Here is a 14,509-nt window from a genome sequence, read left to right as displayed (position 1 = left end):
ACACACACACACACACACACACACACACACACACACACACACACACACACACACCACTGGCAACTGTTTATGAAAAAGCCAAATGAATCTAATTTAGGGAGCGCAAATTTCTCACAAAACTTCTCATGCTGTGACACATTTCCATGCTCATCCATAAAAAGAGCAACAGCCCAAACCTGTTGGAACTCCATTCCTCTATAGACACAGATGTTCTCCTGAACAAGATGTATCTGTTGTTCAGAACTGGTGTGAAATTATGTTTATATGTTAATATCCAATAGAGAAGGACCTGCTGAAGGAAACCAGAAAGTTTAAGTGGATAACACTGATCATCTTGCTACAGCGCAATGTTCTGCCGGTTAACCTTTGGTTCTGGCATTTATGTGGATGCTACTTAACGCGCTCCGTCCACCTGAAAACCTCATGGCAACAGCACTTGTCGATGGCAGTGCCCCCCAGTAGGACAATGTACCATGTTACATCACAAAAACTGCTCAGGAATGACCCAGGAACAGGACAAAGAGCTCAAGGGCTCGACCTGGCCTCCAAGTACTCCATATCCCAATCTGATCGAACATTTGAGGGACGTGCTGGTGCCCCAGAGGTACCCCCTATTCACAGTGGGTCCTCCTTGGACTGGATTTGGCTCTGACCTGTCAAGGCATGGACACAGGGCCTCTGGAGGGTGTCCTATAGTGTCTGGCATCGGGGCATTGGCTTCAGATCTTTTGAGTCCTGTGGGTTGTGAGGTGGGGTCCCAGCACATCTTACAGAGTTTTGATCAGATCGGGATCCAAGGAATTTGAAGGCCAGGTCAATGCCTCGAGCTCTTTGTCATGTTCCTCAGGCCATACCTGAGCAGTTTTTGTGGTGTGGCATGGTGCACTGTTCTGCTGGGGGGCCACTGCTACTAGGGAGTGCTGCTGCCATGAGGGGGGGTACCTGGTCTGCACTGGTGTTCAGGTGGGTGGAGTGTGTGAGGTGGCAAGCAGATGAATGTCAGAACCCAAGAATTCCCAACAGAACATTGCACTGTAACAAGATGATCAATGTTAAGTGTCCACCTCTGTGAATGAACATGTGATGTTTTGTGATGTCTGTGATATGTCTGTGCCTGTGATATTTGTGATCGATCTCTGTAAATGTACAATTAGTGGAAATGAATTTCCCTCTGGGACGAATAAAGTAAGTCTTATTCACTTCACCTGTCAGCTGTTTTAGTGTTTGGGCTGATTGGTGTATTTAAGGAATAGTATCCTTATATTTAATTTAAATATTTCTTTCTTCATATGTGTGTGTGTGTGTTTTTGTTTTTTTTTTGGTTCTCTGTCTCATTTCTAATGTTTTTGGATCAGAGTCCTTGTCGTTTCACTTTTAATTTTTCTTTTTAAAATATTTTCAAATGCATGAATGGAAAACTGACGTATTTTTGGAACTGCTCCTGCACTGTAATTGATAATAAAAAAAACAAAAAAACAAAAGGAGTGACTATTGTTAATCAAAGATTTTAACCATTTTGACGTCAGGACACCGTTGAATTCACATACTATAGTGGGGCTGTAATAATTCCGATTTTTCGCGGAGTACTTGAAGGCAGCACGACGGGCAGGTTCGGGCGGACTCGGGAGCCGAGCAGGGGGGCACTGTTGTCATTCGTCAGGGCTGCGTGTCGAGCTTTTGTCCAGGAGAAATGGCTGGGATTAAAGGTAAGACATGTCCACGTTTCATTTCGTCCAGAAAGCCTCTGAATTCCTGCTTGATTAATTTAACTGTGTCAAATTATCCCGAAGACGCCGGATGCGTTTGTGACGTGCAGCTAGCTAACGGTAACGTGAAGAAGTAGTTAGCCGCAGGGCCAGTACAGTCGTTAGCATTAGCTCAATAGCTTTCATTCTTCAGGTTAGAGGCAGCGGCTACTCAGCGGACACAATTAAAGGCATGTTAATGTGAGCTGAAACACTGCAGTCATGTAACGTCACGTTATGATGCTGTAATTAACGTCACCTCCGTGTGATAACATAATAACGTAGTAGTTACCGTTATATTGCTAAAGCTAGCCGCACCTGAACTTCAGTTATTACACAGCCGCTGATTGAGATGCTGGGCTCTGTGCAATGTGCAGCCGGGATTTATTTCTGCTCACAAGTATCCACACAAGACTGTGTTGCTAGCAGAGTTTAACACGAGCCCCTAATAATAAGGCTTATATTGCAAATGTAGCTGTTACACGTGAAATCAGCTGATTCATCACATGATGGCTTCAGTAGCCAGGGGCCCTGCTGCTGCGATGTGACTGTGGAGGGTCTCGGGATGCACTGGTACAGATTCACAGAGAGCAGCTACTGTATGTGACACTGCTCCTGACTGTTGATCTCCTCCCCTCTGTCTCCCCTGCAGCTCTCATCAGCCTGTCCTTTGGAGGGGCCGTTGGCCTCATGTTCCTCATGCTAGGATGTGCCCTCCCAGTGTACGAGTAAGTACCACCATCACACACCATGTGAGCCTGTCAGTGTGTGTGTGTGGGAGGGACACTGTTCACACTTGGCACTCAGATGCAGCCTGGGTGATCCCATCATGGGTTTACAGCTTTAAATGCAGGTGTGGATGCAGAGCTGGATTAACCTGCTTGGGGGCTCCCAAATACTGACCTGAGACAGAAGCACTTTCATACAGATATCGTGTTTATGAAGTCCCTTCTCCATGCTGCCTTTGCATTCTTACACATGTAACAGGATCAATTATACAGCAGTAATATGTGTAACAAAGTCAAATGGACATTTTTAACATGAAGTATTATAATTACACAAAAAAATGTTTCAGTTGTTATTACCTGACACACTTAGGCCTCCGTACTCAATACGTGGAATGTCTGATACTCAGTTTCTGTACCTCTGCGTTCACCTTTGGGTGCACCCCACCTATAAAAGGCTGTCTCCCACCTTACCTCTCCAATTTTGATGTTGTACTCCGTGGGAGAGGTAAGCCACATTACTCTGGTAGTAATTTCCGTTGTTCTAGTGCTGTTACATTATATTTCTAAGTTCGTTTTGGGCACTTAATTTGTGTAGGGGATTGAGTTTATATGGTCGTAATTGATGGAGGATTTTGTTTTGCCTCTTGCTGTCAGAGCTGAATAAACGGCGATCGCCTCCAAAGATATCCACAGTGTGAGCCTCTACATATCAACACAACGCAGACAACACTAGAGTCTGCCAGTTACACACAGAGCCAAACAACGGTGGCATCATGCTGCTCCAGTGTGTGATTTTAAATAGCATGCCAGCATCACGACAGAGTCAACCTCTTGTGTATCGTATAACATACTGTTGGCAGCGCTTTATGAACAATGACAATGGCAGTAGCATGGTAATAACAATCATCCACAGTAGGGATACCACGATATTGGATTTTTTGCTGATATTTGATATGTAACAACGTATTTGGCAAATAACTGATATTGATGTATCCATTTTTCACCACCTAATTTTGGTGATCATCAAGCCTTCAAAATGGGACAGCCTTGGTCACGCCGATGTGACGCAGTCGGTCTTCAAATGCAGCCTTCGAAGGCTGCAGCCCCTGAATTGAGACGCAGCTTATGAAAGTCTTGGAACCAGATTTTACACCATACAGGACCACAATTTTGGGTACTAAAGCTCCTTAGAAACACGCACCATGTAAGTGGATATTTTACTTTAATGGTGCATTTTCACAAACAAAGTCTCAGTTTTTAAAATGACCACAAACCAACCATTAAATGGTGAAGCCAGAGCGTTTGGGGGCCACTGTTCAGCTTCCTGCTTTGCGTGTACAAAACATCCAGGATACACTTCAGAGGTCTCCAAATGAGACTGTGTCCAAAGACAGCCTGGTGAGCTTTGCAGTGTACCTGGAGCACACCTCACTTCCTGTGCGGTTGGATACAGTTGATTGGTCTGTTCAGTCTCTACATGTGACGCCTCGAGCTACACCCTCATATCTGGCTCTAGTAATCTAATCTCATTTTCACTGGAGTCATTATCATTATGCTAAATGACAGCCTGAGCTCTGCAGAATGTAGGGGAGGAAAATCAATTAGTGATATTTATTAGCAGAGCCTGACTGATCGCATCAGCCAGTTTTAGCTTTTCATAGATAAATCAGTATCTGTGAAACTGTCAGCCAATAAAAAGCAGGAAATTGCAGTTTGAAAAATACAGCAGATACTTTTTTAAAGACATGCATTTACTGTTCATAGTACAAGCTGTCAAAGGCTAATGTATTTGCTGTTTATTATAGATGGTATAGCTTAGTCTGATTCAGATTTTAAAATCCATATATTTTGGTTTACTTGGTTACATCACACACTGAGCGAGCCGCCTGTTAATGACGCTGTGGGCTAATGGGCATGTAGCTACTTCCATGTTTCAGATGATACGTCATGTTTGTAGTCGACCAATGAAGATGAGTTTACATATCACCTTGGGTTCGTCCTTCACCTTCTCAGAATGATCCCACACTTTGGATTTCCTGCCCGACATGTTATTAACTAGCCTGTGGAATAACCGCAGGTACCAGCCCTGGAAATTAGGGGCCGTACACATGCTGCGTCTTTAACCGCCTGGAAAACGCGAGGTTGAGCGCTGGGTGCTACTATTGTGCCTTTTTCTGTGCAAGCTTTCAAGAGTGCGGTGGCAGGTTGCGTCTGAGGTTGCTAATCAACCTTAACACTTATCGTACAGCCTGTTTACCTGAAATCCTGAGTGCAGAGCTGATCTTTCTTCCAGGAGCTGTTTATAAGTGTGTCGTCCGTGGGACAGATGTAAAGCTCTGGGTAGCCCTGCACTAACATGATCAACTTTTCCGCATTTATCAGACTGAATATTTACAGAAGAAGGGAAAGATATCTGTCGGCTGTGATTGGTTTGTAACCTGACTCCTGTCTGACTGCTGAGCGTGGCCACTTCCTGTGTCTGTCCTTTCAAATTAAATTCCCACATGGTCCAGTCATATTGGTTTTGATTTTGACAAAGCGCAGCTCCTGATAGAGTTTCACAGTTTAAAATTCACTGAAATATCCTCTGTTAAGTTCGTTATTTACATGTAAAATGTTTCGCCAGGCACAACTCTAATAATAACCAGACGTAAGTGTTTGTGTTTGTTAAAAAACAAACCAGTCATTAGGTAGTAGTTAAGATGTAAAAACGCAGCTCCTCCCACCTGTGCAGTTTGATAACGTGCTGAGTGCTGAACAGTGTTTAGTTCTTTATCCTTCAGTTCAGCTGATTGCATCTTTTATCATCACACCATGTGGATATTTATCTCTCTGTCTCTCTTTCTTCTCTCTCTGCAGCAAATACTGGCCTTTGTTCCTCCTCTTCTTCTACATCCTCTCCCCCATCCCTTACTGCATCTCGCGGAGGGTGGTCGACGACACAGACTCGGCCAGTAACGCCTGCAAAGAGCTGGCCATCTTCCTCACGACGGGCATCGTCATCTCAGCGTTTGGCCTGCCCATCGTCTTCGCAAGAGCTGAAGTAGTAAGTTACAGAAGCTTCTTGTTGCAGCTTTGTAAGATTACTCCACTGGAGCAGGAAACCTGAAGTCAAAAGAAACATTTTTAAAGTCTGTGAAGTTCAAAATAAGTGCTCAACTTTCTGTGTTAGTTCTGGTTAAACACATCCACTTTTTAACTCTCTTTGACATCTGATGCCAAGACTGCAAAGAATGAGTTTACAGTTATATACTCTAAGGTCAGAGCATGAAGTATGTTGAGAAAAGAAACAAAGAATAACTTTGGAAATATTCTATATTATTGTGAGGTTCAACAGTTAACATAAAAAGATGAGAACACCTGGTTACTTCGATTTTGGCTACCCTCAATTAAATAAACACGATCGACTGAGATATTTGTGTTAAAACTGCGCGCTATGCTCAAATCAAACCTCTTGAGGAGCTGTCATGCCGCCACACATGCACCTGCAGCTGCAACCTGTGAAAGAATTTCCTGAATGTTACAACGGGCTAAACAAAAATCATCCTTCATCAATCATCATCATTCGTTGTCTGGAAGTATTTCACATTTAGGAGAGAACAAATCATCTGCAAAGAGTGCAAGAGACTTGTGTCTGCACCGCAGCACAACTAATGTCCATTTGAGACCAAACTACACTTTACCAGCTACTTGTATCATTCAGACTACATCTGTGTGTCTCCATTTATTTTGGGACCAGTTAAAAAAAGAGTGTTTTGACAGTTGCATACGTGTGATGCCCGTGAATTAATGGCTTAATCAGCACGCTGCATGATCTTCAGGTGTCATATGAGCATATCTGGAGATTTACAGTGAAGTATTCAGACTTCTTTCAGTCCCTACGTCCTTTTCTGACCATTCATTATTTAACTCAAATGTTATTTGTGGTCATACGTTTCATTTTGTGGTGCAAAGTTTGTTACGACCACCCTTAATGTTGACTTATTAATGATTAACATAATTAACGCCTCAGAACACCTGTAAAGCAGAGTGATACATGTATAGCTGTACTGAATATCAGCACTCATGGAACACTTCCTGTCCAATCAAAATGCTCGGTTGAAACGAAATGTTGTATAGTTAAACATTTATCATTCTGTTGATCGGCACATCTGGGCGATGCTCTCAAATGTGCGTTAGCATGTCGGATGTGTTTCCATTGAAGACCCCACAACGGTGGAGCGACGCCAACACGCCGTCCCTGTCTTACACACAACTCTTTCTCTCGGTTGCACTGTAGCTGACCCCAAACCTGCAGGCCAATCTTTCAGCTCTGGAGTTTCATTTGCGCTTGCCGTAGTGTGACTGACTCACATGCCGTTCTGCTTGTTGTGCTAACCACAGCATATGTTGCTAAAGGCGTTCGGGTAAAAGTTTCCAGGCAGAACTTGCACTTGTGAACTTTGGTTCCACATTACATGCATCAATTAAGACACTGTATATTCTGCGTGCACCTCACCATGAACCCGGTTTAGTACTAATATAAAAACTGTCACAGCCCTATTTGGAAAGTCAGCAAATTGTAGTCTTTCATGTGATTTGATGACAATAATATAAAATTAGAAAACTGCCAGCTGTATCTTTTGATCCGGTGACAATCAGGCTCATTGTTCCTCTCTAACAGGTTTGGTTTCAGCTCCAGCAGCACTCAGTCAGATGTGGCTGTTGGGGTCCATATGGCGCTCACACAAAGACTAATGTGACAAACAAATTTCAAACAGAACCAGATAGGCACTTAATTAAAAAGACTTAAAAATAATGATGTCTGGCCACATAGCAGAGGAGCTGACAGAGCAGACAGATGCACCAGCAGGACATGATTAGCATTTAGCTGCTGGCTGCCGTTAATGTCCCGTCCTGCTGCGTGTCCTGAATATACAACTGTAGAGCAGCGTGTGGAGATGAGTCTGTAAACTGTTGCTGTCGACAGACACCCACTAGACTTGGCCTAAATATGTGCTGCAGCCTGGCAGCATGTGCGACAACATTTGTTAACCTGAATTATTAATGTGTTGGTTTACAGATCGCCTGGGGGGCGTGTGCGCTTGTGCTAACGGGTAACGTAGTCATCTTCGGGACCATCCTGGGCTTCTTCATGGTCTTTGGATCCAACGACGACTTCAGTTGGCAGCAGTGGTAAAGCAGCAGCGGGAGGGTGACCTTAGTCTGAACTGTTTTTATTAGCATTACAATTATTATTATGGTATTACTGTTTGGTTCTTGTTGTTGTTATTTATATGATGACCGCCCATCCATAGACTCACACCAAACCAGTGCAATACTTCTTTTCTTTTTTTTGTTTTGTACCGCCTGCATCATATTGAACTGACACAAGTGGGAAGGAAAATGCTGACTTTCAGTTGGACTTTTACTCATTTTAGTTCTTCTGTGTTTGTGAGTTTTTCTCCATTTGTGTGTTTCATTTTGAGTGTTATAAGCTAACGAGCGCTGGTGAACAACTGCTTGTTTTATCTGTGAAAAAAAAAATAATCCAATTGAATGTCGAATACGACTGAATCTGACCAAAAGGACGGGGTCGTACCTGTCTGGGCTCCTTTCTCTATTTAATAGACACACTGGAAGAAGCTGTCTCTACACTGACAGTACAGACGGGTGTGCGTTTCCAGTCAAAGTGCTGAGTTCAGTGTAAATCAGCAGAAAGCAGATAGAAAATCTGCACAACACAAGCTCAGATTTCACCAGTCAGGATGAGGAAAATCTCCATTTCCTTTTGGCACGAGTCTCAGTAGACTGAAACTGTGACTATCTTTTCAGCCTGTTCTCATCCCCAGGTAGTCAAATACCAACAATTTGAAACCAAAGGCACCTTTTTTAGGCTTTTAACCAACTCCGGTTTAAACTCTTCTGATGCTGAGAGTCACTGACGTCGTATAACGAGAAAAACGTCTGTGTGGGGTGAGAGGGAGGTGAAATAGATTGGTCAAACAAAACAAGTATTTTACCCAGGAGACCACAGGTCCTGTCTCATGTGAAACCAAATGACAGTGTTGTTATAATGTAATGTTACGTAACGTGTGCACCTACGTCTCGTGTAAAACCAAAAGTCAATGCCATTTTAATTTTTTACACATGGCCGTCCCCAACGACGTCACTCGTGTTGAATTTACGTCATGTAACGTTATTTTTACATAACCAGTGTGCTTATTTTAAACCAAAACATGGTCATTTTTCTAAACCTAACCAAGTGGTTTTGTTGCCTTGGACCCAATCCCAGTACGCCCCTTGCCTTCACCACTTAAAGCTCACTACTCCGTTTTACTCCTTCGCACGTCTAGGGGTAAGATGTCCTGATTGTTGTTGGAATCGAGGGATAGGGTAAAGTATTCGGGCTACATAGCTCTCCAAATTTAGTTTTTTTTAGTAGGCAAGATGGCTGCACGGGCAACTAAAGAAACCCACTAATTAATTTTCTCCATTAACATTACAATAACCATTGTATTATCGTTTTACTGATTGTGGTTGCTTTATTACAAGCATAACAAAAGAAACTGCCAGTGTGCTGATGTCTCGCTAGCTAACTAGCTAGCTAGCTAGCTAACATTACAGTATTATTGCTGATTTGTGCGTGACAGTCCCACATTTTGACACACTTCATGATGCATTCCCCTCTTTTGATGGCACATGACGCCTGAAATATAACTGAAGTCCAGCAGCGAGGTTACTGCACTTGTTATTGCTCCTCTAATACCAGTACAGACTGACAGGGTAGGAGCAGGCTGCTAACGTTAGCTTACAGAGCAATGCTAGTGGCCTGATAATGAAGCACTGTTCTTTTTTATTTGATGTTTGATCGATTAATTGCGGGAAACGTACAGTGTGAAAGAATTGCGAGCATCCTGACGACCACAGAAGGCTGCCTGTAGCCCATGTAAGAGAAGTCACCACAGCAGAAGATGGCATATTTGCATTCACATAAATGCCAGCTTCGACAGCTACCGATGACGTGTCAGGGTCTAGAAGGTTGTCCCTTTTCACAGGGAAATAATTTAACCACTACCCCTTGTGATTTTGTTCCGAGGGGCAGGGTGGCACTTAAAAAACGGAGGGTTGGCGTAAAAGTATGATAAGGGATTGGGCCTAACTCTAACCATTTCACAACATTAACCACAATGCAGTGTGTTCCAGATGTGTGTCATATAGAGACACTAAAGGCTGCCCTGTGCGTCGCTATGAGACGCCTTTTTTAACAACCTGGGAATAAGAATGAGTTGATTTTTTCTCACAGTTAAAGGTGAAAACTGAGCTGCTAGCGTGCAGAGTTTTCATTAGCTTTCTGCTAATGTGATGCTACTGTCGCTAAGATGTGACAGTCACAAAGATCAGTGAGTGTTTGTGAAAGGGCTGGGCTGTTACTGTCACCACTCATCTTCTAAACCCTGTTACATGTGTTAGTGTAAATCAGTCCAGCAGTCTTTCTCTCTTTCTGTGTGAGAACATGTTGGATAGAAGTGTTTTCACTTTAACATGTTTTCCCTTTGATTTTGTTTTATGTCTGCAATCCAAAAGTATCATAAAGAGATGATGTTCAGGAGCAGCAGAGTGTTTGTTTCCTCTGAACTCAGAGGACAGGATTCATTTAAACGCCCTCACCATCACCACAGAGATCAAATTAAACCGACTTGGTGATTTCCCAGGTGCCAACAGGATGCAGGCTGCTTATTCACCGTGTCATTTTGCATACGATAGCTGTTACCTCACTCTGTGTATGGGTAAGCCTCGCCCGTGTCAGGTCAAGAAAGCATGAAAAGCCTTTAGTAGCCGCCAGCTAGCGTAGGATTAGCTCGAGGACAGCAGCCTTGTTGGAAACTGAGCCAAGCTAAGAACCGGCCGACTTATACCCGAGGCCTGGGCAGTCACTGACAGCTCTTAAGCTTTTAAATGTGACTCCTTCAAAGTAAAAGCATCCAGCGTCAGTCTGTGCTCAGTGTTACTGTCGTATTTCTCTCTAGAAGCACATTAGGTCCAGATTTGGCGCAACGTGCCGTCACATTTCCTCACACCAGCATTTTCATGATAAAAGTTATGTTGTCTGATTTAAAGTGTTTCTGTGTGAAGGAAATCTGTACTTTAGGTTGTGTAATCTGTTGGCAGCTTGTAGGCTGCAGTCAGTCAGGTGCAGCTCTCCTGTTCGCTGTGTAACTGCATTAGTGGGAGCTAAACGAGGAGTTCAGCATCTGCTGCCTCGCTGAAGCGCCGATGTGTTGAGTGGAGGGTTGAACATTTCCTTTAGACGTCTGTCTTTTTTTTTGTTGGGGGGTTTGTTTCTGTGGATGGTTCAGTTTGAATATGTGCTCTCTGGAAGATACAACAATGTGATTTTTAATGAGGACTAATTTTGATTTGTTTTCATTGTGTCCCATAATTTCAAAACCTAAATGAATTCTTTAGCTTTGTGTCGTAGGTCGGCCCAGAACGTACTTTTACCACGGGTTTCCAGACGCAGCAGATTTCCAATGAAAGTGTAAGACACACTCTTTGTCCCACAGGATTATTTCCACTTTCAGAATCCTTCTTTAAAACCACACAATAAATAAAACTTGCATTAAAGGAATAGTTCAAAATTTAAGCCCCAGCTGGTCCAGGAGCTTCTCCTCCCTGATGGACGTTTCCAGGCATATTTTAGGATGACTCAGGGGCAGTTTGACACCCTGCTGTCTATCGTCAGGCCGTATAGCTCTGTGTATCCAGCAACAGCTACCACCAGTTTCTTCTCCATTGTTTACCAACTATAAACTTGTTGTTTTGTCCACCACAGAAGACCCGCCTCTCAAATCAACCAACTGGACAATTAGAAAAAGGATGACTTAAAAATGATGATGCGTTTTTCCGCAGAGCGCTCTCGCAAAACTCTTAGAGCGCAGAAACACGAGGCGCATCACAACACAAACACAGCGAGCAAAAAACTTCATTCTTATTAAAAACAATTACAAAAAGCCACCTCCAGCTGCTAAAACGCTTTCTGTGTAATCAGGGCCTTATTCGCTCTTCTGTCAAGAGTCAGGAGAAGAGAAGATTAACTGTCTTCATATCACAACCAAAAACAAAAAATGAGTTTGGTTTAGTTGTGCGGGGGATTGCTACGACTAGCAAGCTCAAAGGGAACTACGATGACTAGTCAAAGTTGCGTAAAAGTTGCGATGATAAAACAAAAGTGAAAGGTCACGCAGAACTCCTGGAGATTGGTTGAATTTGCATTAATTGTTGTGATCGTAATTTTTCGCCATAAATTGTCCTAAACTGTGCTTAAACCACAATTTGTCATTTTTACATCTCTGTGCAACACATTCTCACTCTGACCTCGTCACATATCAACGTTTGGTCATGGACCTTCCACGACCAGATACCACGTGCAAGGTACCCTGGGTGTGTTGGTTGTTGACGTTCTGGGACGCCGTGTCAACTTCAGCCTGTTACATGCATTGTCTTCTTTCAAAATACACTTCTGTTTTCACAGGAAATTTATCGTTTACATTCAGTCTCTTTCAAAATAAAAGCACTACGTCAGGACAACAATGCAAATTGACTTTTTTTTTTGTTTTTGTTTTTTCCGTCCAACAACAAACGCACGTGGTTGGGTTTATAATCTTACGAGACACAAACACCACTCTCACAGGTGAAAGTCTGTGTTAGTTGGACCCATCCACCACCCCTCCCGTCCGCCCCACTTGGGCTTTCGCCGCCTTAACTTTCGTTATTGTCCCACAGCGTTTCCCCCGACACTGCTGAGCGTAGTTTAACTATAACGGCTACAGGCTGCGTATCATGCCGCTGTTAAAGGATGGATTCCTTCGTCAGTGTCGCCACAAGTCACTGCCCAAGCGCCGGATTTCGACGACTTTGGAGTGTTGATGGGTGTTTCATAATCGGGGATAGCTGTTTTGCTTCCAGTCTTGATGCTAAGCTAATCACCTCCTGGTCCATACTTGATGCACAGACATGAGCTACAGTTATTTCCTCTATAAATGAAAAAAAAACAATGGGAAGTGGAAAGTGTTGGAAGTCTGCTGAGGAAACCCGTACCTAAAAATACTGACGTCTGGGTTTTATCACTACAAATAGGCATTAACACTTCTTCACACTCAGCTGTGATATTTATTTATTTATCGTCTGTTACGTGGCTCTTCCAGAGATCACACCCTCAGTGAAGGCACTGATTGTATTAAAAGCACCATAATGATGGCAGCTTTTTAGTTCCATTTGAAAAATGTATTTAACTAAGTTACTGAATATTGAAAACTACTGACATGATTTGTGCATATTGTTCTGTAACACTACTTTGAATCTAACTGAACATGCTCTGAGCAGAACATTTACACACTGGTGGTCGTCTGTATGAGTCAGTCTGTGGTTGGACGAGCAGGGTAACTCCACATTGTGTTCCTGAGGAGTGAACGTCTGTGTGACACGACATGAATTTTAAGCTCAATTTGTCAAATGTTCTCTGTTTTGTAGTCTGACGTTCAAACTCCCTGATGTGACAGGAGCTGGTGTGTAGCTGTGGGATGGGTTTCTCTGTGTTTCTGTTCCAAGAGAAATGTCAATGCTTTGTTTCGCACAGATTTGGGAGGATATTGTATTTATTTAATTTATCGGACGCTTGGTGTCGATGTCCAACGCCATTTTCTATCTACAACTTTTCTGTTAAAGAGGCAGAAGTCAGCATGGTGGTTTTCTTTTCTTTTTTTTAAATAAACGCCATTTTTGAACATCCTCTCCTTTGAATGACTACAGATGCATTTGCTTTGTGATAAGACGGATCAGAGAGGCAAACAGGCTCACTCACTTGCTCACGAGATGCACAGGAAATAAGCTGAACTGATGTCATCAGCGTGGACGAGTTAATATGTCCTGTTGGTCAGCAGCACTGCGGACCATCAGACCACTGTAAGAGTCAAAACAGGAGGAGGGAATTTAAAATATATTCAGTGGTAATTTTTGATAATCTTAAACCTTAAACATATTGAAGTGAAGTCAACTTGATTTTCCAGCACCAACATCACCAGTTTAGTGGATCATTTTATTGATAATTAAACTACTTACAACACTTCACTGTAATCCCCTGATTTAGCATGTATAAACATTATATTATCATTTATTAAATGGTTCATAACACACTATAATGTAGTTTTTAAGTTAGGTTGGCTACAGATTTAAACAGTTGTGGTAATATAAATAATAATAGACTTTATTTATATAGCGCTTTTCAAAAACAAGTTTACGAAGTGCAATTGCAAGATTGTAGCAGGTTCAATGCAGCTAAAAATTGAAACAAATAAAAGTGATAATGAATAAAAATGTCAGGAAATATAAATTAACAAATGTATAAAACTAACAAAGACACAAACACCCACAAAAAAACCCTCCAATCAAAAGCCAGTTTATAAAACTGAGTTTTTAAAATAGCTTTGAAAGAGGACAAGGACATCCTGATAGAAGAAGTGACCATATATCTGCGTACAGCTACATTATAAAGTTTATATATTGCGTATAAATACTAAAAAGGGGGACTCAGAGTGAAGTGTTACCAACAGAGCTGCAACAACTAATTGATTAATTGATCAGCTGTCAACATATTAATTAATTGCCAACTAATCTGATAAGTGATTAATCGGTATGAGTATTTTTTGAAGAAAGCTAAAGTTGCATTCTCTGATTCCAGCTCTTTAAATGTGAATATTTTCTGGTTTCTTTCCTCCTCTGTGACAGTAAACTGAATATCTTTGGGTTGTGGATTAAATGAGACATCTGAGGACGTCATCTTGAGCTTTGGGAAACACTGATCATTTTCCTGAAGACCAAACAAGTAAAAAAAATTTGACGTATTAATCGACAATGAAATAATCATTACAGCCCTAGTTAATCATCCACCTGTTACTGTGCAAACTGGCTTTGGGAAATTATGAAGCTCATAACGACAAAGAGAAAACATATTTTTAGAACTGTTCACACATTTATATGAAATTAAATATCAAATCC

The 14,509-nt window shown here is 42.2% G+C and overlaps 1 protein-coding gene across 1 annotated transcript; it reads left to right on the top strand.

Annotated features, from left to right (window-relative positions):
* The first annotated feature begins 1,596 nt into the window (after positions 1 to 1,596).
* On the top strand, positions 1,597 to 13,239 carry leprotl1 (leptin receptor overlapping transcript like 1). Its single transcript, XM_050041848.1, has 4 exons — positions 1,597 to 1,706; positions 2,398 to 2,473; positions 5,333 to 5,519; positions 7,536 to 13,239. Exons 1-4 carry the CDS (start codon positions 1,691 to 1,693, stop codon positions 7,650 to 7,652), a joined length of 396 nt encoding a protein of 131 aa, XP_049897805.1. The 5' UTR covers positions 1,597 to 1,690; the 3' UTR covers positions 7,653 to 13,239.
* Positions 13,240 to 14,509: the final 1,270 nt, after the last annotated feature.

This window comes from Epinephelus moara, chromosome 4 (assembly GCF_006386435.1).
Source record: "Epinephelus moara isolate mb chromosome 4, YSFRI_EMoa_1.0, whole genome shotgun sequence".
In the NCBI taxonomy this organism is placed as follows: domain Eukaryota; kingdom Metazoa; phylum Chordata; class Actinopteri; order Perciformes; family Serranidae; genus Epinephelus; species Epinephelus moara.
This window is presented reverse-complemented; position numbering and strand designations above follow the sequence as displayed.